The 25414-nt window shown below is 37.1% G+C and overlaps 1 protein-coding gene and 1 pseudogene across 4 annotated transcripts in view; one reads left to right on the top strand and one right to left on the bottom strand.

Moving 5' to 3' along the window:
• The window catches only part of ABCC9 (ATP binding cassette subfamily C member 9), a 117152-nt gene that overhangs the window by 56083 nt on the left and 35655 nt on the right, over positions 1–25414 (top strand). For 3 of the 4 annotated variants that reach the window (XM_053661496.1, XM_053661494.1, XM_053661495.1), the window contains exons 19-28: positions 6219–6257; positions 8157–8258; positions 9887–9971; positions 12038–12118; positions 17099–17236; positions 17385–17510; positions 21255–21351; positions 23604–23833; positions 24499–24647; positions 24856–24925. In XM_053661496.1, the coding sequence (XP_053517471.1) occupies positions 6219–6257; positions 8157–8258; positions 9887–9971; positions 12038–12118; positions 17099–17236; positions 17385–17510; positions 21255–21351; positions 23604–23833; positions 24499–24647; positions 24856–24925 (1117 nt within the window). The remainder of the gene's footprint in view (positions 1–6218; positions 6258–8156; positions 8259–9886; positions 9972–12037; positions 12119–17098; positions 17237–17384; positions 17511–21254; positions 21352–23603; positions 23834–24498; positions 24648–24855; positions 24926–25414) is intronic. The other variant, XM_053661497.1, reaches the window with a different exon arrangement.
• LOC119042783 (40S ribosomal protein S12-like) lies at positions 10443–11680 on the bottom strand (annotated as a pseudogene).

Genomic DNA, 25414 nt, shown 5'->3' with positions numbered 1-25414 from the left:
CAACAAGAAAGAAAGAAAGAGCCAGCCCCTAAAAATTAAAAAAATGAAGATTGTATAAAAAAGAAGTTATGGAAAACCTACAATATATATATAAAGCTTAAATGCAAACAGAGTCTTAATGATTCAATGTTCAGAGAAGAAATAAAAAATAACCTTTTCTAGAACCTTCATAAGGGGCTGAGAAGTCAGCCATTTTTCTTCACACCCGATTTGAAGTAGACACTAGAAATACCTAGTTAGAGATATGAATAAGTCAGGCTAGTGCACCCCTAACAATGTTAAAAAACTGTTAGGTATGTATCATGGAACTTCATTGGACATTTGAATGGTTTGCTTTGCCTCTTCAAAGCACATTGTGGAAATAAAATGCCTCAAAACCGTAGTATTATCTACCATAAGCAGTTTATGTACAAATTGATTACAGTTTCCCTAAGAAATTAGAGTGTAAACCAGTTATAAACCAGGAATAACTTTGGGGACATTAGGCAATGTCTGGAGATATATTTGGCTGTCACAAAGGGAAATTAGGCTGCTACTAACCTGGTTGGTAGGGGCCAGGGATTCTTCTAAACAACCTACCATGTACAGAACAGCTCCATCCCTACCCACCAAGAGGAATTATGTGACCCCAAATGTCAGATGAGCCAAGATTAAGAAACTTCACTCTTGATCTACAGATTTTCTTCAGTATTATTTTCTATTCATTATTGTGAATTCTTCTGTGGCTTATGCATGTCTGTGCACCTGCTCTTCCTGTGCACAGACATCTCTCAAGAATGTGTAAAGACAATTTAAGGGCATTTTCAAAATAAGTTCTATTTTAAACTCCAATGAAGAGAAGAAAGTGCTTGGACATGAAGTTTGAACTGGAAATAATGGAACTGTAAATCCTATTTTTGGTATCATGGGCAAAAGAAGGCTAATAAATTGAGGTACCTTTCATTTCTGTTGAGCAAATTTAACAGTGGACATGAAACTGTTTTGTGAGTACTCAGCAGAGAGCTTGGTAAATAATTGCTGCCTGGGGTTTGCTTCATGACAATTTCCTGTTGATTACCAAGGTCAAGCTCGCCCTGCCACGGTTACCCTCCGTCTTGCATGGCTGTAGGTTTGGAGAAGCAGGTCTTCCTGGGTTAAATTATGTTATGTGATATGTGCAACCATAATCAAGTTATTTGGTTTTTGTTTTTACCTGATTTCACTATGATTAAGACAGAGAGAAAGAATGGGAGGCAGTGACAGAAAAAGCTCGAGGTTCAGTTTTCATGCCTCTATCAAGGATGTTTGCCTTGTCAAGTCTTCTTCGGTGTTAACAGAGGATTATAGGCCCTAGCTCTGCTTGGGCCACACTGACTCCCAATAGCATCATTAATAATCACTGTAATTTTCTTCATGGAGAAGTAGGGGATGTGGGAGTTAGGACAGTATTTTACACAATCTAGTTATTTTTTGTCCACATTTCTCAGTAAGATATCCTGTTTTATTTCATAAAGGCTGTGAATTATTTTATTTAAAATTACATAGTATGATAAATCTTGAAAAAAGATAAAGATATCAAGAAGGAAAATAAGGTTTAGATTATAATCTGAGAAATTAATAGATGGAAACGCATGCACTGGAGTCCATTATAAAATATAGGCCACGGATTCCACTCTGAGCTTTATGAAAGTTAGCAAAGAGGGAAATAAGAGGTGAAGACATACTTTTACTCAATAGAGGTTGAGATTTTTTTTTGTAAAAAATCTGTTCCATGGATTCTAATTTTAAAATCTAATAAAAGGTTATATCTTGAAGAAAGAACCAATATAATGAACTATAAGAAAGGATTTAAGATAATTATATATATATATAAAATAATCCCCATAATTTATAAATCATCTTTTTATGAATACTTACTAGACAATAATCCCATCTCTTAATGGCAGAAAGACTAAAATTTTTCTTCAGAAAATGTTTGTGTTGACTCTGACACATGAACACAAAGCCTTTAAGAGTTTGGATAAGCTGACACTTGTTCCATTTTTCTTTAATGACAAGAATTACTTAATTTTTCTTCCATGGTATCCTTACTAGCTGATAAAACATACTTTCAATCAGGAATATTCAGAGAATACTGATTCAAGTATCATTCATTTATTCACCCTGAAATCAGTTGGTGGGTGCCCAAATCAGAGCTCACAGATTCAATTTAGATTCCTCTCTGTCTCTCTCCATCACCTGCAAAATCCAGCCAATCACTTTTCTTATATTTCTATGTCTGTTTTAATATCCCTAGTTTAGCAGTTACCATTTGTATGAACTACTCACTGTAATAACTCATTGACCTTTTTTCACACCACTGCAAGCTTTACCTTTTTGAAATGCAAATCCAGTTACTTTCTTTTTCTTTATAATTAATTATATAAAAAAGTAATATTCCAAAGACCTTTGCATATTACATCAGAGACTTTCATAATCTTCTTCCTGTCTGACTTTTAAAATTCATATCCTGCCCTTCCACCCACCTTTACCATTGTGCTCCCGTACTCTGAACTGCAGGTAGTTCTCACAAGCACAGACTATGTATGTAGCACCCCTCTCAGACTGGTGGCCTCATCCCTGTTTCTAGTGTCAACTCAGATTTTATCTCTTTGACAAAGCCTCTTATTCCCCCATACAGATTGAAATGTACCTTCTCTTCTGGTTCCTCTGCACATTGTTCACATCTCTAAGGTGCATTCAAATCACTTAGTCTAGTCTTCTCACTAGATTGGGATATCCTAAAGCCAGAGCATGTTATCTGCTTCAGATGTTGCCCAGCCCCTGGTTCATTCCCATTTCTATTTGTAGAACAGAACTCTGTTTTTCTCTCTCTAACTCTCTATTTCTCTGTGTGTCTTTCTCTCTCTTTCTCAACCTCCTTCTCCCTCTCTCCCTTTCCCTCTCCTCTTTTTCTTTGTAATCTCATTCATCAACTACCACCCTTTTCCCTTCTTTTGAAGATAAAAGGACTTCACTCATTCTCTTCAATTTCTTTTTCTGCTCTCACCTCAGCCCACTGCAGTCTGGTCTTGACCTCTTTCACCCTACTGAAACTATTCTTATCAAATCCATCACTTGCATCCTAATTGTTAAATTCACTGGGCACTTTTATGATAATTATCTTACTTGACCTCCTAGCCACTTGACATCGTTGCTCAAACTTTCTGCTTCAGAAGGTCTCTTGCTCAGTTTCCAGTAAAACTCATGGTTTAACTTACCTCTCATAAGCCATTTAAGCCATTTCTTAAATAGTGATGTTTTCAGGGTTTTGTCTTTTTTCCTTTCTTTCTTTTTTTTTTTTCCTTTTTTCTTTTTAGCTAAGCACTAATACAAAAGGAATTAGTACTGAAGTTCTAAGCTCCCACACTCCAGGAATTATGGGGGCTGCCCTGCAATTGCCAGGTGTAACAGATGACTGCAAGGAGTGGAGGCAGTGGTGTAAGAATGTTTGGAGAAGACTATTACAAAAGTTTATTGTGATTTTTTAAATAAATATGTTTTTTATTTTTTATTTTTATTTTTTAAAATTGTTGTTCAAGTACAGTTTTCGGCCTTTTACTCCCATCCCAGGCCACCCCCAGACTTCCCCACCTCCCTCCCATTTCCACCCCCCACCCTGTTTTTGTCCACGTGTCCTTTATACTTGTTTCTGCAAACCCTCCCCCTTTTCCCCTGAAATTTCCCCCCCTCTCCCCTCTGGTCCTTGTCAGCCTGTTCTCTATTTCAGCGTCTTTGGTTATATTTTGCTTGTTTGTTTTGTTGATTAGGTTCCTGTTAAAGGTGAGGTAATATGGTATTTGTCTTTCACCGCCTGGCTTATTTTGCTGAGCATAATTCTTTCCAGTTCCGCCCATGCTGTCACAAATGTCCCTTTCTTTCCTGCCTCTATGCATCCTCCCTGAGCAATCACATAGCTTCCCATGACTTTAGTTTTATCTGTCTGCTCCTGTTTCTTTGTTTGCTTATGAAACAAGAGAGAATTGTTGAAGTCATTGATTGACTTTTCACTAATAAAGGATGGAATCTAAAGTCCTGATTATAAGGCATATATTATAAGGTCAGATTACCCCAATGTCTCCATTTGTTTACCAGATCTCTCCCTGAGCTTCAAATTCTGCTTCCTGGCTATGGTCATTTGGATATCCCTTACTTACCTCAAACCTAATGTGTGTACTGCTAAATTCAGTATCTCCTCCCACCACATGTACTCCAGATGTACTTCCTAGTTTGTGTTCCCTGTCCTTGATTTCTTTCTTTCTATTACTCCTCCCATCTTGTCAATCACATAATCCTTGGTACCTGGAAATATGTCCACTTCCTTTCATTCATTCACCATCACCTTAACTAAGGGAACTGCCTTCTTATCTCTATGACTCTGAGAGTCTCCAGTGGTTTCTCTGTTACCTCCAGTGTTGCTCCCTCCAATTCATATGTTCCATGCTGCAACCAAAGTGATATTTCTAAACTGAACCTATATGTCTCTTTAAACCCTTTCAGTGGTTTTCCATTGCTCTGAGGAAAAATTCCAACTCCATAAAATCATTTAAGAGCCCCTTCCTTATCTGGGCTGTGCATACATTTTTTTTTTAAGTTACCTTGTACTTTTCTTCACCACCATTTATACTTACATTTCGGCCATGCTATATTTTTCTCAGTTCCTTCTACGACAGCATACCTCAAAGGCCATTCAATATGTATTTTATCTAGTATGAAATACTTTTTTTCATCTAGCCCAGTCTTTCTTACCCCTCTGGCATCAACCCTGTCATTTACCATTAACTGGGGGTTCTTTATCTGTGTTTAATGCCACTCCTCACTGCACCTACCACACCGTTCATCCCCTTGTCACCCTGCCGTAAATCATAAAGCAGCATGAAACCAGCAATGGGTTTTTCTCATGTGCCGTGTCTCTAGCATTTGGACACTAGGCAATGATCAATTAATAGTTTTGAATTTATAGTGAATAAGTATAGTTGGAATTTAATCAATAGTAATTGAAAACAGTCGGTGACTTCCCGATTCCTATCTTCAGTTTGGACGGACATTTTCAAATGTCTGATGGGCTTTTCTGCCTGGAATGCCAGGAGGTGAATTAATAATCTCTTATATTTCTGCCACACACCTGCCCTTCCTCTTTTGCTCACTGTCTTCCTCAGATAAACTAAAATCATTGAGATAATTTATTGGCTTTTTATCTCTAAAAAATAAAATCCAAATATTTGGGCATCTTAAGCATATTGTGTAGAAAATATCACTTGGGGAATTGTGTATTTTATTAATTTATTTTTTTGTAAGCAACTTAAATTAGGAAATAATAATTATAGAGTTTTTAGTCTGAGATTGCTTCTTTCTGCTTCTATTCACCATCCCAAGATGTCATTAGCAATGAGCAATTGTGAAAATCTTATTAGGAACTACATGCTAAATATCACTAGGTATCATAGATAGGTAAATTTTCTCCACAAAAATTTATGATTCTTTCCAAAGTCAAATAAGATTTATTTTTGGAGTTCTATAGAGTTTAATATGTACATAGTTTTCGAATTCAGTTTTTTCAGAATGATGAAATTCAACTGAATTATTAAAATTTAGTAAACATAAAACAAAAAGATCATCAGGTATTTTTCACCATAATATAGCTATCACTAAATTTAATTAGTCAAATACTTCTTTTTACAAAAATCATATCAGTAATCAATTATACCCAAATGTCACAGTTTGACCTATTGTGTCTGTCTTTAAGTTCAGAGTCCCAAAGTTAATTCTTTTTCTCATACTTTAGAGTAGATAATTAGGAATTTATATAGGTTAAATTTCAATTTTAAAGATAAGGAGGCCTTGGAGATATTAAATTCTTATACAGACTAAGAAACTATTCTAGAGAAATTGCCTAAACTTATATAGCTAGTTAGAGCAACATGGGGGCTAGCACCCAGGTCATTGAATGAATCCATATTTTGTGTGAAAGAGAACGGTGCTATTTATCTTTTGGAAGCTCATAAGTAATTATTTTCTAGCCAATTACAACATTAAAATGTTATTTATCTGATTTGTTTTTGAAACTTATATTAAAAACCATTTGGGAGCTGTAGCTATTAAATATGCCCAGTGTTTACTCAGTCTCTCACTGATATGTGCAGTCAGTCATTCTGTATTTGCCTTTCATAATTAATGTACATTGTTTGCCATACTTGCAGTGTAAATGAATGTGAACCTTCTTTTGAAGCAACCAGAAGGTATTATTTCTATTTTAATCTGCATTTAACAAAAATGACTTCCTTCCTCAGACTTTACTTGATACTCAGTTTCTTTCTCCTAGTCATTTTGTTCATTCTGATGATGTATGAAGTTATATATTAAAATATGCTAGAATACTTCCAATAGCAGTGGTTCCCAACAGTTGCGGGCTGCTGAAAGAATTGATTTAAAAAAATGGCTCATTGTGTCAACTGTTTTCCTTCAGTGAGTCACCTAGGTCTTAACTTTGGCTGAAAATCAACCTGTTCTTAGCAAATTGGGTTTGGGATATTATAAAATTGGAAAAGGGGGTGGGGCAGGTAGAATAGGATAAAGGGGGATAAGTGGTAATGGAAGGAGGCTAGTCTTTGGGAGATGAGCACATGATACAATATATAGATGATGTATTATAAAATTATATAGGTACATCTGAAACCTATGTAATTTTATTAACCAATGTCACTGCATAAATTCAATAAAAATGAAAGAATTAACATGTGCTGTATTTTGCCATGTGCAATATGCTCTCCCATGTATAATGCACACCCAAGTTTTTGGCCCAAATTTTCAGGGAAAATATCTTTCATTTTAATTTTTTAAATTCAATTTTTATTTATTTATATTTAAAAACAAAATTAGTTTCCTGCTCTAGGGTATTTTTTTTTGTATGCAGATATCATTATTGCTTTCTAGAGTTATACTTTTAATGGATAAGCATAAATAAAAGAATTTAAAACGTTTCTATAGATAGAGTTGGTACTACCCATGCTCATCCTTTTTTTTCCCCTCAAAAATTTGGGCAAAAAAGTGTGCATTATACATGGCAAAATACAGTGTATTGTCTATGAGTTCAACAGTGATGGAATCTGTGAATAAGGTAGAGATGGAGAATGAAAGGCTACCTGCATTTCAAAAAGAAAAAAAAAAGCACCTAAAGGACTTAAGGGGAGCAGACATGTGAGAGGTTGGGAACCGCTGTTGGCTGCACAGATGGTTATCCAAGAGACCGCTAGCATACTGTATGTTATTATGACTTCTAACCGCTAGACATTATGTTTCAGGATAATCACTCAGCATTGCTAAGTACTCTTTTTCTTAATCTTATTACTCTCTTAACCTTAATTCCTTTATCAGTACTTACAGTCAATGAACTAACTATGGATGTGTGACCCTTTCCCTGACCCAATATAATCATCTTCTTTATCTTCAGCTCACATGCATTTTCCTAATTATTGCAAATTAAAGTTTAAGGTACAGATCTGGTAGAATGTACAAGCTCAAAAATATGAGAGGGAAGCCTTATCATTTTAAAATAAACTATTTCAATATGTATTGAAATATGTGGCTCTCAGATAGATATGACTTTCAATATTGAAATGGACTCTTCAAAATATTTTTGTTTATTTTGATATTTCTAATTCCTTAATATATGTTAATATGATTAAGCCACAAATACATATTATAATTATAGTTCAATTCACATTATGTTTTAAGGTCTACATATAAAAATTATTAATTTTACTATGAATTAAAACACCTGTGGCTATGAGAAAGTGAATTGTTATTATCTTTAATTATTTTAAAAATTATGCCACTTTAGAAAATAAAACTTCAATTAATAATATTTGCCTGAAAACATGTCTTTAGCACAGCAAAATCAAATTTTGCACAATGTATGACATTTTGATATAATTCTAATCCCTTGAATTCAGGTGGAATCTTTAACCATTAATTAATAAAGTTGGTGGTTGTTAAAATGTTTTCTTTTAGAAGTCCTCTACTTCTGTGTTTGAGATATTTTATCAAATTTTATTTTACTTAATTATACTAAAATACACATAGAGCATAGCACCGTTGCAGGATTTTGCTATTTTGCTTTTTTTTTTTTCATTTTCCAGTAGGAGCAGATATTCTGTGGCTTATGCAGCTCAAAAGCCCTGGCTATTAAATGCAACAGTAGAGGAAAATATTACCTTTGGAAGTCCTTTCAACAAACAGAGGTAATTTTCAACTTATAAAACCCTTACATTTGGTCCATAGTGTCTGGAATCTACATTGGAAGTTCCTTTTCTCCCTGCTTGCCTTCCTTCCATCCTCATGACCAGGTCTTTTGATTCAACTGTTTTAAGAGAAGCCTCATTGGAAGTTTCAGCCCATCCTGTACACTTACTGAGAACAATTTGTACACCGACACTGAACAGCCAAAAGTGAAGTGTGTATGTACAAGTATGTGAGGTGGTGAGATTATTGCTAAACAGAAGGAAAACCCAAGTAAGCAGCAGAAGGAAGGCTAACATGCTGAAAGAGAGGAAGGCTGTGGGATCTGACGGGTCTAGTGTCCGAGAGCAGCCAGAATTTGCCATGTTTAAGTACCACTGGAATGCTCCAAGGTATGACCCTTTCCTTAAGGCACTTTCACAAGGATGAGTCTTGAGACCCTAAACTCGGTCTTGAAAGTTAAGGAGAATGAAGTCATGGAAGAGGGATGAGGAAGGGAGTAGGAAGAGTAAATAGTGTGGAATCTAAATGGCTTGGGGTCGTTTGGGGCCTGAGAACAGAGCAGACAGAAAGGGATTTCAGGATGTTGACAGGGGGGGACTGGATTGTGAAGGAGGCTGAGGCAGGGTAGTGGTGGACCACAGAATCCAGTTGGATGTAACTGTGTGGCTTCCAGGGAGGTACAGCACATTTGAGAAAGGGGTATAATAAGGTAAATGTGATATCTAATCGGGTCATATGATGACAGGTATGTGGGAGGGATCTGAAGTAGGAACAAGGAGACGTTTAGATGTTTGTTAGAATAATTATTCAAGCACGCAATGTTTGTTTCCTGCACTTGTGGGTAACTAGAAAAATGGAAAGGAAGATGTGGTTGACAGAAAACCATTCTATAATGAGAATGGCCAAATATGAGCAGGGAGAAGAGGGAGGAGTCATGGATGGCTTAAATATTTTAAGACCGAGTGACTGGGAAATGAAGCCATTGATAGTTTCCCCAGTGCTTTTAAACTCCATGCTTCTGTAGACTTCCAATCCAGTGGATCCCCAGTCCCGGCCTTAGATCAGTGTGAGTCCCGTCAGTCCTCCTCATCTTCCGTTCGCTCTTACGTCAGCATCATGATTAGTAAGCACAGACACCCACCCGCGCAACCTGTGCTTTCATCCTGATGGGCCTCCTGGTGTCTCACATGTGCACCATAAACTCTCTCACCTTCAGGCAGTTTTCTAAGTTTCCTTTCCCTCATTTCTTGACAAATTATGATTCCTCTTTCTGGATATTGTTTACACCTTGCTTCCTCTGCAAAGATGTCACTGACTTCTCAGAATGGTCAGTCATTTCTTTCTGTCCGTATTCTGGGAGCACTTTGTACCCTCTTCTGAGAGAGCACCTAACAAGGTACATTTTTATTATATGTTTCTGTGTCAGTCTTGTGCTCCATTTACTAGTTTTGTGAGCATGAGAACTGATACTTATTTATCTTTGTATCCACAAACTTAGCTTAGAAGCTAATATGTACAATTGTTCAATAAATGTTATAGTTCAGCTTCCAAGATATTGAACTTGGGACTTTGTTTATGGGCAGCATATTAATAATGTTCTAAAAATTCAAAATAATTTCTCCTAAAGGTATAAAGCTGTCACAGATGCCTGTTCTCTTCAGCCAGATATTGACTTACTACCATTTGGAGACCAAACTGAAATTGGAGAGAGGGTGAGCTATGTACAATTTAACTAAATGGTGAACAAAAATCTAGAAAAGCCTTCTGGTGGTCCTTAACCTTTAATAGACTATAATAAAATGTGAGAGACTAAAATTTGTGTGTTGTACTAGTGACAAGTTCCAGAAGAAGGAGTACAGGAGCTCTTTAATGCCACTGTCTTTTAAGTGTTTGTTGCATAACTACCATATACTCAACATTGTGCCAGCCACTTGGAGAGTTCTCGAGGAAAACAGAGCAGTTCCTGCCTTTGATCAAATGTAATTCTACTTACTTGGAGGTTACATTATATTGATTTGGAAACTGAGATTGCTTTGGACAACTTCTTCCTCTCTTGTCAGCATCTATTTACTCTTATTAATGTGTTCTTTCTTTTCTTTGTGTAAACATGTTTTTCATTGACTGTGTACTATTCTGACCAGCTGAAAAATATTTATACCTCTGTGTAATCTTTTTAACAATGTTGGATAAAATTTTTAATGCTTATAGGCATCAAGTGTTTGGTGAAAGATTTTTATATGCTACCTGAATATTGAAGCTGAGAAAGCAGAAGCCAAGAGAGGTTAAAGACCTAGCCCAATCACAAAGTCAGCGGTGCATCTGGAATTAGTCTGTCTCTGTAGTCTGCATTCTTTTATGTTTTTTTAAAAAACAAAAGCCAAGTTTATTTGTCATTTCTTGCCTTTGCAATACTCCTTGATGACATCCTTGGCCTGAGACTCTACCCTAGTCCTTAACCACCACACAACTGCCTCCAGCCACTGGACAGGGTTTTCCCTCTCTGTCGATTTTTACAGAGGTCTACCCATTCCCCTAGTTCCTTGTCGTCGTCACTCTTACTTAGGTTGATTTAGTGTTCAGCACAAAGGGACTCTATCAGCTTCACGTACTCAGGCTCATCACAGCTGGATCCAAGCACACACTGGTGGGCTTGGCATTTGTCTGTGGTTTTGGCAGCTTTGCTAATTCCACATGCGAGGCCATTGTGGATAAGGGCAGTCTTCAGCATTTCTTGCAAAGCAGTGTTAATGTCCATTACAGCTCCAGCAGCAATGCCTTCCTGGCTATGGCGTTGAGTTATGGGTGGAGCTAAATCTTGAACATACCCAAGTCTCTGCCTCCATGCAGCTGCGTGGTAACAGGAAAAGAGCTGTAGTCTGCATTATTAATGACTATTTATTCACCATAGTATATGGTATTTAAGAGCATGAACTTTTCTCAGAGCCTTAGTTTTTGTGTTTGTAGAGTGAGAATAATTCTACATATTGGAATTACTATGATGAATAAAAGAAATGAGGAATGAAAAGCCATTCAACAAGGGCTCAATAAATATTAACAAGTCCTCAAGTAACATCCTTTTGTTCAATATCCTTTTCTTCAATGTTGTTTCATTATAATATTTAGATGCTGTAGGAACTTAACACTTGTTCATATCAATTAGCCTATGGTAAATTTGGTTTTGCTATATGTTGCCTTGCTGTGGTTCCAAGAACTTGTGGACAATGTTAAGTGAGGACTTACTATAATAGTTTTTTAAAAGTGTTATAATTAGCACTTGATTACAAAAGTATTGCTGCATAGTTCTGTTGAGCAAAACTTGTAATACCAAACTTAAGAGATATATGTTAAGTATACTACAGACACAAAAGTAGGAAAAAATTGGAATTTTTGATAGTCTTCAGCACCCACCAGTGTTTTGCATATTAATGCTTATTAATGCAACAGAGCTCTCTCTCTGAGTGAAAGGAAGATTACTGGTACCAGTGAAAAATTACCTTAGTATATGATTCAGGTGTTGACCACTAGACAGTTTTCAATTTAGTTTATCAATGTTATCAGAGTTTAATTAGGAAATTGCCATTAGTTTAAGGTTTTTTTAGAGAAATTTTGGGGTGGGAGGGTGGGTAGAGTGGTGGGAAGAAAATGGAGACAACTGTACTTGAACAACAATAACAAAATTTTTTAAAAATTTAGAGAAATTTGTATTTGAAAGGGAATGCTTTACCAACAGATCATTTGTTCATGGAAAAGGTGGATATTATAGCTACTTCTTTTCTAGGGCATCAACCTGAGTGGGGGTCAGAGGCAAAGGATCTGTGTGGCACGAGCTCTCTATCAAAACACCAACATTGTCTTCTTGGTGAGAATTTGGCCTTTATTTTCTACTTCTTTTTCTCCCTCCGGAAAAATGAGTCTTTAAAGGACAAGAGAAATAACTTAAGGAAAGATGGTTTAAGTGGTGAAGTCATAGAAAATGTAGGAGAAACAAATCCTCACAGTATAAATCAGATCAACACAGAAGGTTGAGGGCTGGGGGGTCAGATTGATGTTCAGGAGACTGAGGTTCCCACGTGATTGTTTATATGAGTTTCTTAACCATGAGGATCATTAGTGCGGGAGTGTGAATGGTGCTGGATCAACTGGACAAGGTCATAGGTCTTCTCATTTATATTTGCTGGCAAGGAAAGTGGGTCTGGAAAATACATTCTTGGTGGACAAAAGAGTAAGGAAGCATAGTATTCCATTCCAGTGGTGTGCAGCTTAGGCTGTGGATGAGTTTTCTAAAGCTATAGAAATCCCGTTACCACCCTAGATCTATTGAATCATAATCCATAAGGGCAGATTCTAGGGTTTGTGTGTTGAAAAAGCTCCATGAATAGTTATCGTATTTATTCTAGGTTATTAACTTGGTTCTACTTGTGCATCCACAAGTAAAATTAGATGATTATGTTGACTATGAATTTGTTCTGGTACTGGGCTTACAAATAGATAATGTATATCAGAGACTGGAAGACTGTGTAAATGCATGCTTCCCTGTCTTTTTCTTCTTTGCAATTATTAACTACTTATAAATCTGGTTTCCAGATCTCATTTCGAGTTTTTACTTTATTTAATCTTAAAAAACACTTCGAAAAGTAGGTTTGTTTTGGAGTTTTCCACTAAGTTTGGGTCCATTACTGTAGATGGTAGTAGAATTTGGACATACTGTGAATTCACTTCAGGTTAATTTCCCTAAAAATACCAGTCCCCAAATTTTTCCAGACAAAAACACGCTAAAAGACATAGCAAGTTCTAGCAGTAGCCTATGTAACTGGAAATTTTTTTCATAATGGATGGGCCCACACCTAGAAGTGACTTCTTGAACTTTGGGATCAGTTAATGACCGAACCACCTGAGGACAAGTGACTTGGAAATCTGAAACAGACCAGCGTCCCCTGACTGTGGTGTTCTATCCTAGTTCATTTCACTGCCTTCAATTTAGTGACCCTGAGTTACCTCAACTGCAGATCCTTGGGACTCAAGCCATAGAGTTAACTTATTGTGGATTCCTAATCATTTATTATAGGATTATTATTTTTTACATCATTTCTAACAGCTTCTTGGTGACTCCTGAAGACAGATTGCTTATCTTGAAGGCAATCTTTTCCTTCTTGGTCAGTGCATAAGTTCCTTGTGTAGGTATAACAAATCGCCATAATTAGTGTGTTAAAAATTACAAATTTGTTATCTTCCAGTTCTGTCAGTGAGAAGTCCATCAGGAATCTTACTAGGCTCCAATCAAAGAGTCAGCAGGGCTGCGTTCCATTCTGGAGGCTCGAGGGGAGAATTCATTTCCTTGCCTTTTCCAGCTTCTAGAGACTGTCCACATTCCTCGGCTCATGGCTGCCTGCCTTCATCTTCAAAACTTACTACTGTCAAATTACGACTTGTGTTGTCCTTTCCCCTGCCCTTATTTTGGCCTTTTCTCTTTCTTCCTTTTCCCCTTTGTTTCCTTTTCCTTCCTCCCTCCCTGCCTCCCTCCCTCCCTTCCTCTTTTCATCCATCCCTCCCTTCCATCCATCAGTATTTAGTTAACCTCTTCAGTGTCATTTTCTGTCCTGGGTAGAGGAAACAAAGAAGAAAAAGGCATTACTCTTACCTTTAAGGATCTTACTGGTACAAATAATTGCTGGAAAGGTTTTATATTCTGCTGTCATTAAACCTTATCACATTAGCCTTTACACAATATCAAAGCCAAATGAAAACATCCTAATGATGTATCAAGCATGCTAGTTATTTTTAAAGCTTTGTGGTACCTGTAAATGTGATGTATCATTGAGTATATTTATAAGGAGTTATTTCTAAAAATATATCCATACAAAGAGCATAATACTTGAACATACTCATTGAATATAGGAGAGAATATATTAACGAGAACTGTATATATATGCATATTCTTGAAAATAAACATATTCTTGAAAATGAAGGATTGGCCATTCATTGAATTGGCCATTTGGCAAATTGTCTTACTTTCTCTAAAGAAAGTGTTGCCCCCAAATGTTAATATGTAAACTGGATCTTGAGGAATGATTCCCAAACCATCAAACCTAGATTTTTGTTAAGTTGCATAAAAGGTTACATTTGACTGTACCACCAAAATGCTCCACAAGGAAGCCATGGCATATAAATGAAAGCAACCATCATTAAGGGCTTTCTGTGAATTAGCCACAATTCTAAGTACTTAACACACATTAGCACATTAAATTATCATAAGCCCTGTTAGGTTTGGCATTGCTATTGTCATTATTATTATTACTACTGCTGCAACTGCTATTTACAAAGTATATTGAGACTTTGGGGAATAATTTATCCAAGGTCACACAGAGAGTGATAGCAAAGCAAGGATTCAACCCCAGGTGCCTGATTCCATAGCCTGTGCTCCAACCACCCCATTCTCCCTTATGAAGAGATGCCGGGAAGTTGCTGAACTCTCACCTCTATGGTTTGAAGGGAATAGTATTACTCCACCACACCTAATGTTTTTAAAAGAAGAAACTGATTCTAGAAAAAACACTTTTAGAACACTTTGCAGAGACTTTTACAACATTGTATTTAATCTTTACAACAGCCCTGTGTGCTCTCTGATAGGTCTCATCATTACCCACATATTATTACGCATCTGCATCCAAGTGACTGAACGTGAAAATTTACCCAGTCTCAGAGAGGGGTGGAGTCATGGCTAAAATCTGGGTCTCTTCATTTAGAGATAATGAACTCTTCATTATGCCTTACTATCTTACAACATTTTAAGTCAGAATTTTATAGAAATTGTTTCTTCCTCTTGATATTCACAGCTTTTGAAATCCTCTATGGTTTTTTAGTTTTGTCATAATGTATCCTTCAGCTCTATGATTTCTGTTTGTTACTTCTTTGTATTTTGTTCTCATTGTTAAAATTGTCACTTTGTTCATGCATTGCTCTTCTGACCTCACTGAGCATCTTTATGACTGTTATTTTGAACTCTGTATCAGGTAAATCACTTATCTTTATTTCACAACAGAGACTGGCTGATGGAGATTTATCTTACTGAAACATATTCCCTTGTTTCTTCATCCCTCTTGACTCTCTGTGTTAGTTTCTGTTTGTTACATAAAACAATCACCTCTCCCATCCTGACCTCCCGGTTGCCTCTCAGACCTGTGTGATTATCCAAGCTGCCATGTTGGTCCTTTACTGGCTCCAAGTAGTTGAATGGGTGCTAATGTCCATCAAAATCTCAAAGGGGAAGATCCAAGTCAGCACCTGGATACAGGCTGATTAGAAGCTGGACCCTTTGGTAGAAAAAGACCAGGAAAATATTCAATCAAATCCCTTTGAGGGAGATGGGCATTTTTGCCTGCTCTGTCTGTGCTGAGCCAGGGTGTATAGCCAGGGATGATGGGGAGTGGGGTGCTCCTGCACCTGTTTAAAAACTGCTTCTTTGCTGTGAGATTTGTGAATGCAAGTCTTGTAAGCTGTCAGAACTAGGTGACTTGGGGGCAGTCCCTTGCGTGACAGCCATCAAAGCTGGGGCGCCAGATGGGTGAAGGAGCCCTTTCAGGGGAGATACTGGCTTCTGCTTCATTGATGGAGTCAGCTGGAGACAGAAGGCAGAAGTACCCAGTAGCTCTAGGAGGGTCCATGTCAGCACTTATATTCATACTAATTGGAAGCTGAATCTTCAGGTAAGTTTGTAAAGTTTGCAGTTAAAACTCCTCTGGGAGGGTGGGGGAACCCCTCCAGGGAAAGACTGGGAACTGGGGGCTTTTTCCTGCTCCCAGTGTGCTGAGCCCTGAACAGATAGCCACGGCAGATTATCATGTGCCTGTCAACAATTGCTTCTTTGTCTGCTGTAGCCCTTTCTGATCATAAATGAAAGCCCCGTTGGCTTTCCAACCTAGGTGGTTTGGGATCCTGTTTGTTGGATGATAGCCATAAAAGTCAAAGCAGTAGATGTGTGATTCCAGCCCTTCCCTCCTCAGGAGAAGCTGAGAGTTGGGGGTTCTCTCTCAGTTGTATGGTGCTGTGTCAGGGTGGGGTTTATGGACAGAGTGTATCTCAGCTATTCCTGCCCATTTACATGTGGGTATTTTCTCAGTTGCCCAATGTATTGAAGTCACTCAGCTAGTTTCTGGATTGCTCTGTGTGTAGCTATCTGTGTATTTGGTGCATCTGTGGAGGTGGGAAATTCAGGAGCTTCCCATGTCACCATCTTGGTCCAGAGCCTATGCCCATTTTTATAATGTAAAATTCAGCTACTCCAATTATATTCTTTGTTTAGTCTGCAGTTCAAGGTTGTCAAAAATGTTGGCTTTTGAACTTGAAGATTCTATGTATAAATTTCAAACCATTTTTAATATTATTACTTTAAATTTTTTTAATGTAAAAGAAAATAAAAGCTTCTTTTTTTTACATTATACCAGCAGCTCATTTATTCTTCTTTTAAAATACAGTTGCCATCCAGCGTTTCATTGTTCCACGTGTATAGCATAGTGCTTAGACATTTACAGAATTTACAGTGCAATCCCCCAGTAATTCTAATAACCACCTTGTACCGTGTGTAGTTATTACATTGTTGCTGACTGTATTGCCTAGGCTGTACTTTCCATCCCCATGACTGTTTTGTATCTACCAATGTGTACTTCTTAATTGTTTCATTTTAATTTAATATTTCTGGCAATTTGAAGTTATTAATATACGAAGTTTATTTTTATAAATCAGACTTGAAGGATCATTTGTCCTTTGTTATTTGTATTTCTACTTTCTAGAGAGAATAAGTCACATACAAAATTTTTCCTTTCTCTCTTTTGATTGATTGTAGGATGATCCGTTCTCTGCCCTGGACATTCACTTGAGTGATCACTTAATGCAAGAAGGGATTTTGAAATTTCTCCAAGATGACAAGAGGACACTCGTCCTTGTGACTCACAAGTTACAGTATCTGACACATGCTGACTGGGTGAGAGTTTAAAAGCAGTTCCATTAATTTTTATATTATGGTCCTTTTAATAAATAGGGACATTAAGAAGTGCTTTCTGAGAATAAGGTAGTTCATTCGGCCACGTAAGGCTTTTTGTCACAGTTCCGCTAACATATGTTTTCCTTAGATCATAGCCATGAAGGATGGCAGTGTACTAAGAGAAGGGACTTTGAAGGACATTCAAACCAAAGATGTTGAGCTTTATGAACACTGGAAAACACTTATGAACCGGCAAGATCAAGAATTAGAAAAGGTAATTGCTCATAGTTTCAAAGAATTCAGAGTTTAGTTCAAAAGAGTTAGAAATACACTGTACAATTGCTTTAAATATATAAATTTAAAGAAATATTTAAATTTAATGCTTGATATTTGATAATTGTCCTCATTTGAAATCCGAACTAATTGTATATTTCTATGTCATTAACAAATGGGCATCTTTAAACTATAAAATTTGAATGTTATCTTTTAGATTAAGTGCCATCAGGTTTTTAGAAGATTTTTACTTGAGTTTGAAGAACTGGAGCATATTCTTGTTTTATATTTCCCCTTTTTGTTTTATTTTTCTGACATATATCTTATTTTTCATCTGTAATGTGAGAATATTTTCATTCACCATCTACCAGTGATAAGTTATGGGCAATACAAAGTCCAAGGCAATTTAGAAAAAAGATCTATGAGTATGTGAGCTGTGGGTGAAGCATATATTGGGTAGCATTGGAAGTGAGGGAAGGTCATCAGAAAGAAAGAAGAAGAAATTTTTACATTTGTATAGCTTTTAAAGTTCACAAAGCCCATTTTACAGGATCTCATTTAATTAGCATAAAACCCTAGAAATCAGAAAAAAGAATAAGAGAGAAATGAGCAAAAAAAAAAAACCCACCTAACTTTTACAGATGGGAAAACAAGCTCAGAGAGGCTGTTACTTGCCCAAAGTTGTGCAGTATGTGTGATAAGTGGTCCTAGTTGAACTTAAATCTAGGTCCATATCCAATGCAATTATAGTGTATTATTATGTATGATGTAATTACTACATGGGAAATCAGATTGAATACAATAAAGAAAAGAACAACTTGTGGTTAAGAGTGAAATTGTAACTTGAAATAGTGAAATTTTAATTGTTATCTCTTGAATTGTGATGAAGCCATGCCCAGAATTTGGTACCCCTGGCTGGGCATGAGATTATAAAATGCGATCTTTGTATCAACAAATTTTCGAGAATATCAAGAAATTAAAAGGTTTTATTTTATAAAAGAATGAAAGGATCTATGTTTCAATAGAGAGGGGAAGATAAAAAGTCAGACCCTTGGTTTGCTCTGTCTTCTGTGAATATAACCTAAATATCAAAAGGTAACTACATAAGGAGGAAATGATGTATGTAAAAATCTTTAAGTAGAATAAGGTAAATCATGGAACCCTTGAAAACAGGACATTTGTTTAAAAAATAGTAAGGTACAATTGGCTAGTGCCCACTTCGAAATTATACTGTGAGAAGCTTGATTATGAACTTACTAGGAATGGATCCAAATGATATTCTTTCAGATGCCAGGGAGAAAAGAATATGATGTAAGCTTAAGGAGTGGGACCATTTATGGTTTACTTTGGAAAGAGAGAGAAAAAGAGAGAGTGAGCTGTTGGCTTGGTTTTATAGTAATACTGTTAAGCCAGGAAGAAAGTCCATTAAGTTATATTTAGAAATGAAGTGATCACTTGAGATAGCATAGCTTTATAATTAAAGACACATTACAGGGTTCTAAACAAGCTGAGGCAGATATGGAACTCTGAGGTGAGGACAGACTGAACCCAGGTGTGAGGAGGATGAGTGGCAGTAGAAGCCGGAATGAACCGTCTGCCCAGAATCCCCACCTGGGAATGGAGGGAGGGCGCTGCCACCCAGGGAAGGCCAAGGAGAGCCTCACTATGGGGACAAGACCACCAGAACACCTTGGGGAACTGTTTGTAAAGACAGCTTCTTGTTTAATTCATTATGTGACGGTGTTTACGTAGGGCCACTTTTGCCTTCTAGGAGACATTTGCAACATCTGTACCCATTTTTGGCTGCCACAACTCAGGGGAAGTTGCTGCTGGCATCTAGTGGGTAGAAGAAGGATGGTCCTAATCTTCTACAATGCACAGGGCAGCCCCCCCTAAAAAAAGAGTTTCTTGGGCCTAAAAGGCCACAGTGGCAAGGCTGAGAAAGGCTGGCCTACAGCCAAACAGATGGAACAAGCAGAGAAGGAAGGTGATATTAAAGGACCCACAAAACATCTTGTCTTGGGACTTCACACAGCACTGTCAGTTTAAGGGTGAAGGGGTGAACAGCCAAGATTACATCAGATTAAAAGAATAGACATGAAAACTACAAGAAGAAGAAAATAGCTTTTTTAGCTGATCAAAATAATATTATAAATTTTAGCTGGGATAGCATCAACCATTATCTTCATAATGTTATTACACTAAATAAGGCAGTATCATTTGATGTTTCCTACTCCCAGCTCTCAGTTGACCTGCCCCATAGTCGGCATTCAATAAATGTATATGTATATGGGAGAAATGAAACAATTCATATTTACCTGATCCAAATGTCAACACTATTTAAAATATTCAACCTGTAGTGAGCCCAATATGAGCATTTACTCATAGGAAACATGATTTTGAAGTTTTTTTTAAATGTCTATAAGCTGTCCAATCTTTTGCTCACACAGCGTGGAGGTTGAATAAGACCAAATCTCCTTTTCAATGGACAAGTTCCATTTATTTCAGTACACTATTCCCAAAGGATTGGGTCCTTTTTAATTGTGTTTTATTGAAGCTCATGTACAAGTGTTGGTTTTCGTATCATCAGACAAAATTAAAAGCTGATGTTAAGTTGTCTCTGAAAAAATACTGACCTTGAGACACTTTCACTTTTACTCTTTTTTAACCAAGAATCTGGAAGCAATAGAGCCGTCTAGAATAGCCTGTCTCCTGAATCACACGTGTCATCTGAGGCTAAGTGAATAAATAGACCTCAAACCAAAATCACTATTTACAGGCCAATCACGTCAGGCTTATTGTATAACAAACTGATTTTTTTGTATCAGCATCTACAGGAAACCCGCAAATTACCTGGATTCCAAAAATTTGTGGGTCAGTTGTTTGGAACTCAGAATGCATTTCCCCACAGAAACCAGACATGTGGTTAGTTTCCCAGAATGTCCTGCAGAAGCTGACTGAATCCACAGTGTAACACAATGCCACTCCAGTTCTGAAGTCCGGGGGCAGGGGTGTAGGATGCGGGGACTAGAGAAAATGAAGTGATCTTTCTTTCTTGGACAAGTCTGGAGCAACCCTTAAAAATTCACAGTTTGTTTTTGGTACCTTTCCCCTTCTCTTTCTGCATATGTCCCCCTCCTCCATCTTTCTCCTAAACTGCTAGGCATCTAAGTACCCTCATTTCACATTTCCTTCAAATTTACCTGTGTTCCTTCAGCTCCTGTTGAAGTCCCTATCTTTTGTGCAGCTATCTTAGTGAGATCTAAGGAAGCTCATTTTGATTTAATAGTTCATAATAACAGTTAATGACAGATACTGCTTTAGCCAGTCTAGAACATGTACTTTAAAGGAAGAGATTTATTACCATAAATAAATCTTTAGCCAGAGAAATTAAGGGAGTTATCTGAAAGTGATGTAAAAATAAAGCAAGCGTCAGTGGTAGAACTATGCTGTAGAGCTGGGGGAGGTATCCTCTGCCCTTGGGGTCAGCGGCCGTCATGCTGTGACTACTTTCTGGGTTCCTTCCTGCTCTGGGTTTCTTCTTAGCTCTGAAGCATTTCCTGCAGACCTTAGACATTGCCCCACAACTGCTCCTATGACAGGAGCCGTGAATCTCTAGAGAGAGCAGAGAGCCCAGACTACTAAGGTAACTAACGATTGGCACATGTGGGTCACTGGCCAGCAAGTTAAATCCTCCCTGTGGCTGTGAGCTCCTTGAGTGATAATAGCACAATGTTTGCTGCAGGACATGGAAGCCGACCAGACAACTTTAGAGAGGAAAACTCTGCGAAGAGCCATGTATTCCAGAGAGGCCAAAGCCCAAATGGAGGATGAAGATGAAGGTAGACTTTTTCCTTACATTGGAAACAGTCAAATATATAATGGGGTGTGAGGGTTTTCCCTTGGCAATTGAGCCACAAGCTCCTGCTGAGGAACAAGCCACTCTGCAGCTGGAAAAGAGCTAAATCAAGTGCATGGTAGTGAAAATGCAAAGAGTAGGAGTGAAGAAATGTGGTATGCAATTCATGAACAGGCACCTTGAGGGATTTCCCATAGTGTGTCTTAGTATATTTGTGTTGTGTGTGTGAGAAAGCTGAAATGAAATGTCAATAGTTTGTAAAATCTAGACTCTTGTTCAGAAAAATTGGAAAGGTTTAGTATGACCCAATGAAGTTACTAATAAATGTCACTCTTTCAAAAATAAACAATAAATGGGAAGTATGGAGATTCCCCATTTGAAATACATATATTGAATCATGAGATTCCTCATAGCATTTTTATGGCAATGAAGAATAAGAGAATTAGAAAGCCATTTATTATATTTCAATTTTCTGGATCTAATGAGGAATAATGGAGAAAAAGATTTACTGGAAATTTGAGGAATGACATGAAATAATTACATTGCCTTGGCATTTATTGTCAGGAAGTTTGTACAATAAATCACTTTTAAGTCTACAGACTATATGCACTATACTTAATTTTTCCCATACAATTTTTGCTGAGACTACATGCTTACAAGTTATTTAATCCACAGAACACCAAAATGTGCTACCTTTATGTTTCAGATGCTAACTATTCAGTTTGACAACAAATGACTGCATGAATTGATAGGTTTTTATTTTAATTTATTTGATTTAAAATGGTTTGAAGGACAGTTTGGTGATATCAGCCTCTAGAATTCTAACCCAGTTACTTCTAATGTACTCTAAAGGTGATGTCATGGCCAACTATACTCTCCAGTGTGCTTGTGGTGAGCACACCACTTTAGATGCCAACTCTGCCCTTGGTTTATTAATCCATTTTCTCAAGTATATAATAAGATAAAAACACTTTCCTTACAGGGTAAAATGAAGTAATGTCTACCAAAGAGTCCAGTAAGGTACTTGTACATATTACCTATTAGGTTGCTCATTCTGGTCTTATCAGTATGTCTGTTCAAGCCAGCAGGAAAGGAAAAAGGAAAGTAATTGCATGTTTCCACTACTTACATTGGTCAATTCATCAGATTAGGTACAAGGAAAGTGAAAGAATGTTGTCTTTAGCTGGGCAGTCGCAAACGAGTTGAAATTTCAATTAATATGGAAACAGAATATGAATATTGGGGAGACAGCTAGCAGTTTGCAAGTGTCTGCCTCTTTCATCATCTGAATTTCACATCTTGACTTTCTCCTGCAAACCACCCTTAAGAGAGAGATTATTTGAGACCTGTTTATTTATTGTACCCAGATCAAATATTAGCATCCGTGGTGATGCTCAGTCTTCCCATCATATCCACATTTAGATCCCTGTGGTCTGATAACCTATAATCCAAAACCAACTTGTCTGTCCTTCCTACCCACAATCTGCTCAGTGTCCAGAGATGGTGTATATAAAGGATAACTCTAATGAAAAGCACCTTTGGAAAACGAAAGGGAGGGAATGTGCAATAGACACGGAACCATACAAATGATCAAGTATTGCTGGTCAGGAAATGCTCAGATCCTCTGCCCTTAAAATAGAGTATGTTCTTAGGATAGCCTTCCTAGAGTTTCCAGATACTTAACATCTGAGAGGAACTCCCTGCTCACAGTCCCCTGTGGCTCCCAGTTCTGCCTGTAGACATTTCTCTTTGCCCCTTCTCTGCTATGACCACGTCTGAAATGGGCCATTGAGAGCATGGAGTATGCGCTCTGGGGCCAGGGACAAATTGCAGAGCCTGTTTATTCCTGGTGCAGTGTTCTAAATTCAGAAATTTAGAGTTCAAAGAATTCCATATAAATATTTGCAGGCCAGGTATGTGGTTCTATTGGCAACATAATTCCTTCAGTAACTTAGTAAATTTCTAGCCTATACTTCCAGTACACTTGATGAGTAATAAATCAGGAAGTTATCTCATCCAGACATGGATTTTATGTTTTCTTCACTCACTCATTTATTTATTTTCACCCATTTTTCAAAGACAACATTTTCTCTGCTAGAAGTATTTAAGTTTTCTAAGACTAGTTACTTGTATTTCTATAAATTTGAGGGAGATCCTTATAGGCTTTTTTGTGAGATAATACAAATTCTATCTACCTGCTGCCTACCTGAAGCTTCAACAAGCGTTTCTATGCAGAGGAAGAAGAGGAGGAAGATGAGGATGACAACATGTCCACGGTGATGAGGCTCAGGACTAAAATGCCATGGAAAACCTGTTGGCGCTACCTCACTTCTGGAGGATTCTTCTTGCTCTTTCTCATGATTTTCTCTAAGCTTTTGAAGCATTCGGTCATCGTAGCTATAGACTACTGGCTGGCCACGTGGACATCGGAGTACAGTATAAACAATACTGGAAAAGCTGATCAGGTACAGCGCGTTCTGTCTTTAAATCATCAAGGAAAGGTTGAGAGTAACTGTGATACCTTTTTATCTAGTTAGAGACTAATAGCCCAAATGTCATAGGACTTTTATGGTGTGATTCAATAAGTTAATTAGAACAGGGCCTGTCAGAGTGGGATCTGTTATCATCACTTTTGTTTTTAAAGTTTATCACAAGAAACATTTCAAGATAATGTTTGGGTGTGGATTCAAGAGAATTATATACACTAGATAGTAGTGTGTGTGTGTGTGTGTGTGTGTGTGTGTGTGTGTGTGACATACACAAGGGACTTTTGTTGTTCTGATGGTATTTGATTTTAACTACCAGGACCAGTGAACAAACTGTTTATTCTGAATTAGGTATAAAAAGAATGAGTGCTGTAGTATAAAAATCCAAGAATATGTCAAACCTACAAACAGACTCTATGCTTCATCTGCCCATAGGTAAACCTTGGAAGAGAGTGAAGGAAGCCAGGGGAGACTAGGCCTTGGGGTTATGGTGGGAATATTGCCCTTCAAAAACTGCACCCCTTCAACTGTCTAAATTGATGTAAAATAATGAAGTTGACAATATTGTCCAACTTTGGTATTTGGTTTTCTAGTAAGGAAAAACTCAACTGATAATTTCATGTTTTTATGTCGGTGCATCTTAGACCTACTACGTAGCTGGATTTAGCATCCTCTGTGGAGCAGGAATTTTCCTCTGCCTTGTTACCTCTCTCACTGTGGAATGGATGGGTCTCACAGCTGCCAAAAATCTTCACCACAATCTCCTCAATAAGATAATTCTTGGACCAATAAGGTAAGAAGTTAATTATTTTTACCTCCATGTATAAAACCTACATGCATTTTAAAATTTAAGTAAAATATGCAATTTTAAACAATCTGTTTAGCCCTTGAACAAATGAATGGGGACCTTCTCATTTTCATGACTTCAAGATGTCTTTTCGCAGTGCTCAGATTCCAAATGGTTTAGTATTTTCATACATTTCAATGTATTTGTTGCCTAGATTCTTTGATACCACACCCCTGGGACTGATTCTCAATCGCTTTTCAGCTGATACAAATATCATTGATCAGGTGAGTGCATGAGTTAGTTCCAAGTTCAAGAGTAAATTTCTTAGTATAAGCTAAATAACATTTTGAGATACACTATGATTCCTTTTAACAATATAGGATTTCTAAAACTTAAGTGAAAACCTATTTATGTTCATATCAATATTGTATGCATAAATGATTTACAGAATAAAATCTTTAAGGAAAACCTTAATGCAAAATAATTTATACATGTAGAAGAGAATACTTAGAGAATCAGCATGATATCAATAGAAATAGCAGAAAATAAACTAACATTTAAATTTTTATTATAAAAATGAATGATTTTGATCAATGTTGTATCTCTATTCACAGTAAAGTTCTTAAAAGTTCAGTTGATGCAAAGTGTCTCCCACAAGTAAATAATGGCATGCCAATCTATCTTAAAGGTCCTTTATTTTTATTAGGTGAGCTCTTGAATGAGAGAAGTTGTAGGTGGTATGATATTTTAGAAACATTCCAAAGATAACCAGT

Source organism: Artibeus jamaicensis, unplaced genomic scaffold, assembly GCF_021234435.1.
Source record: "Artibeus jamaicensis isolate MK-2021 breed Jamaican fruit bat unplaced genomic scaffold, CSHL_Jam_final contig_233, whole genome shotgun sequence".
Lineage (NCBI taxonomy): Eukaryota > Metazoa > Chordata > Mammalia > Chiroptera > Phyllostomidae > Artibeus > Artibeus jamaicensis.
Note: the sequence above shows the minus strand (reverse complement) of the source record. Positions and strands in the feature narration are given on the sequence as shown.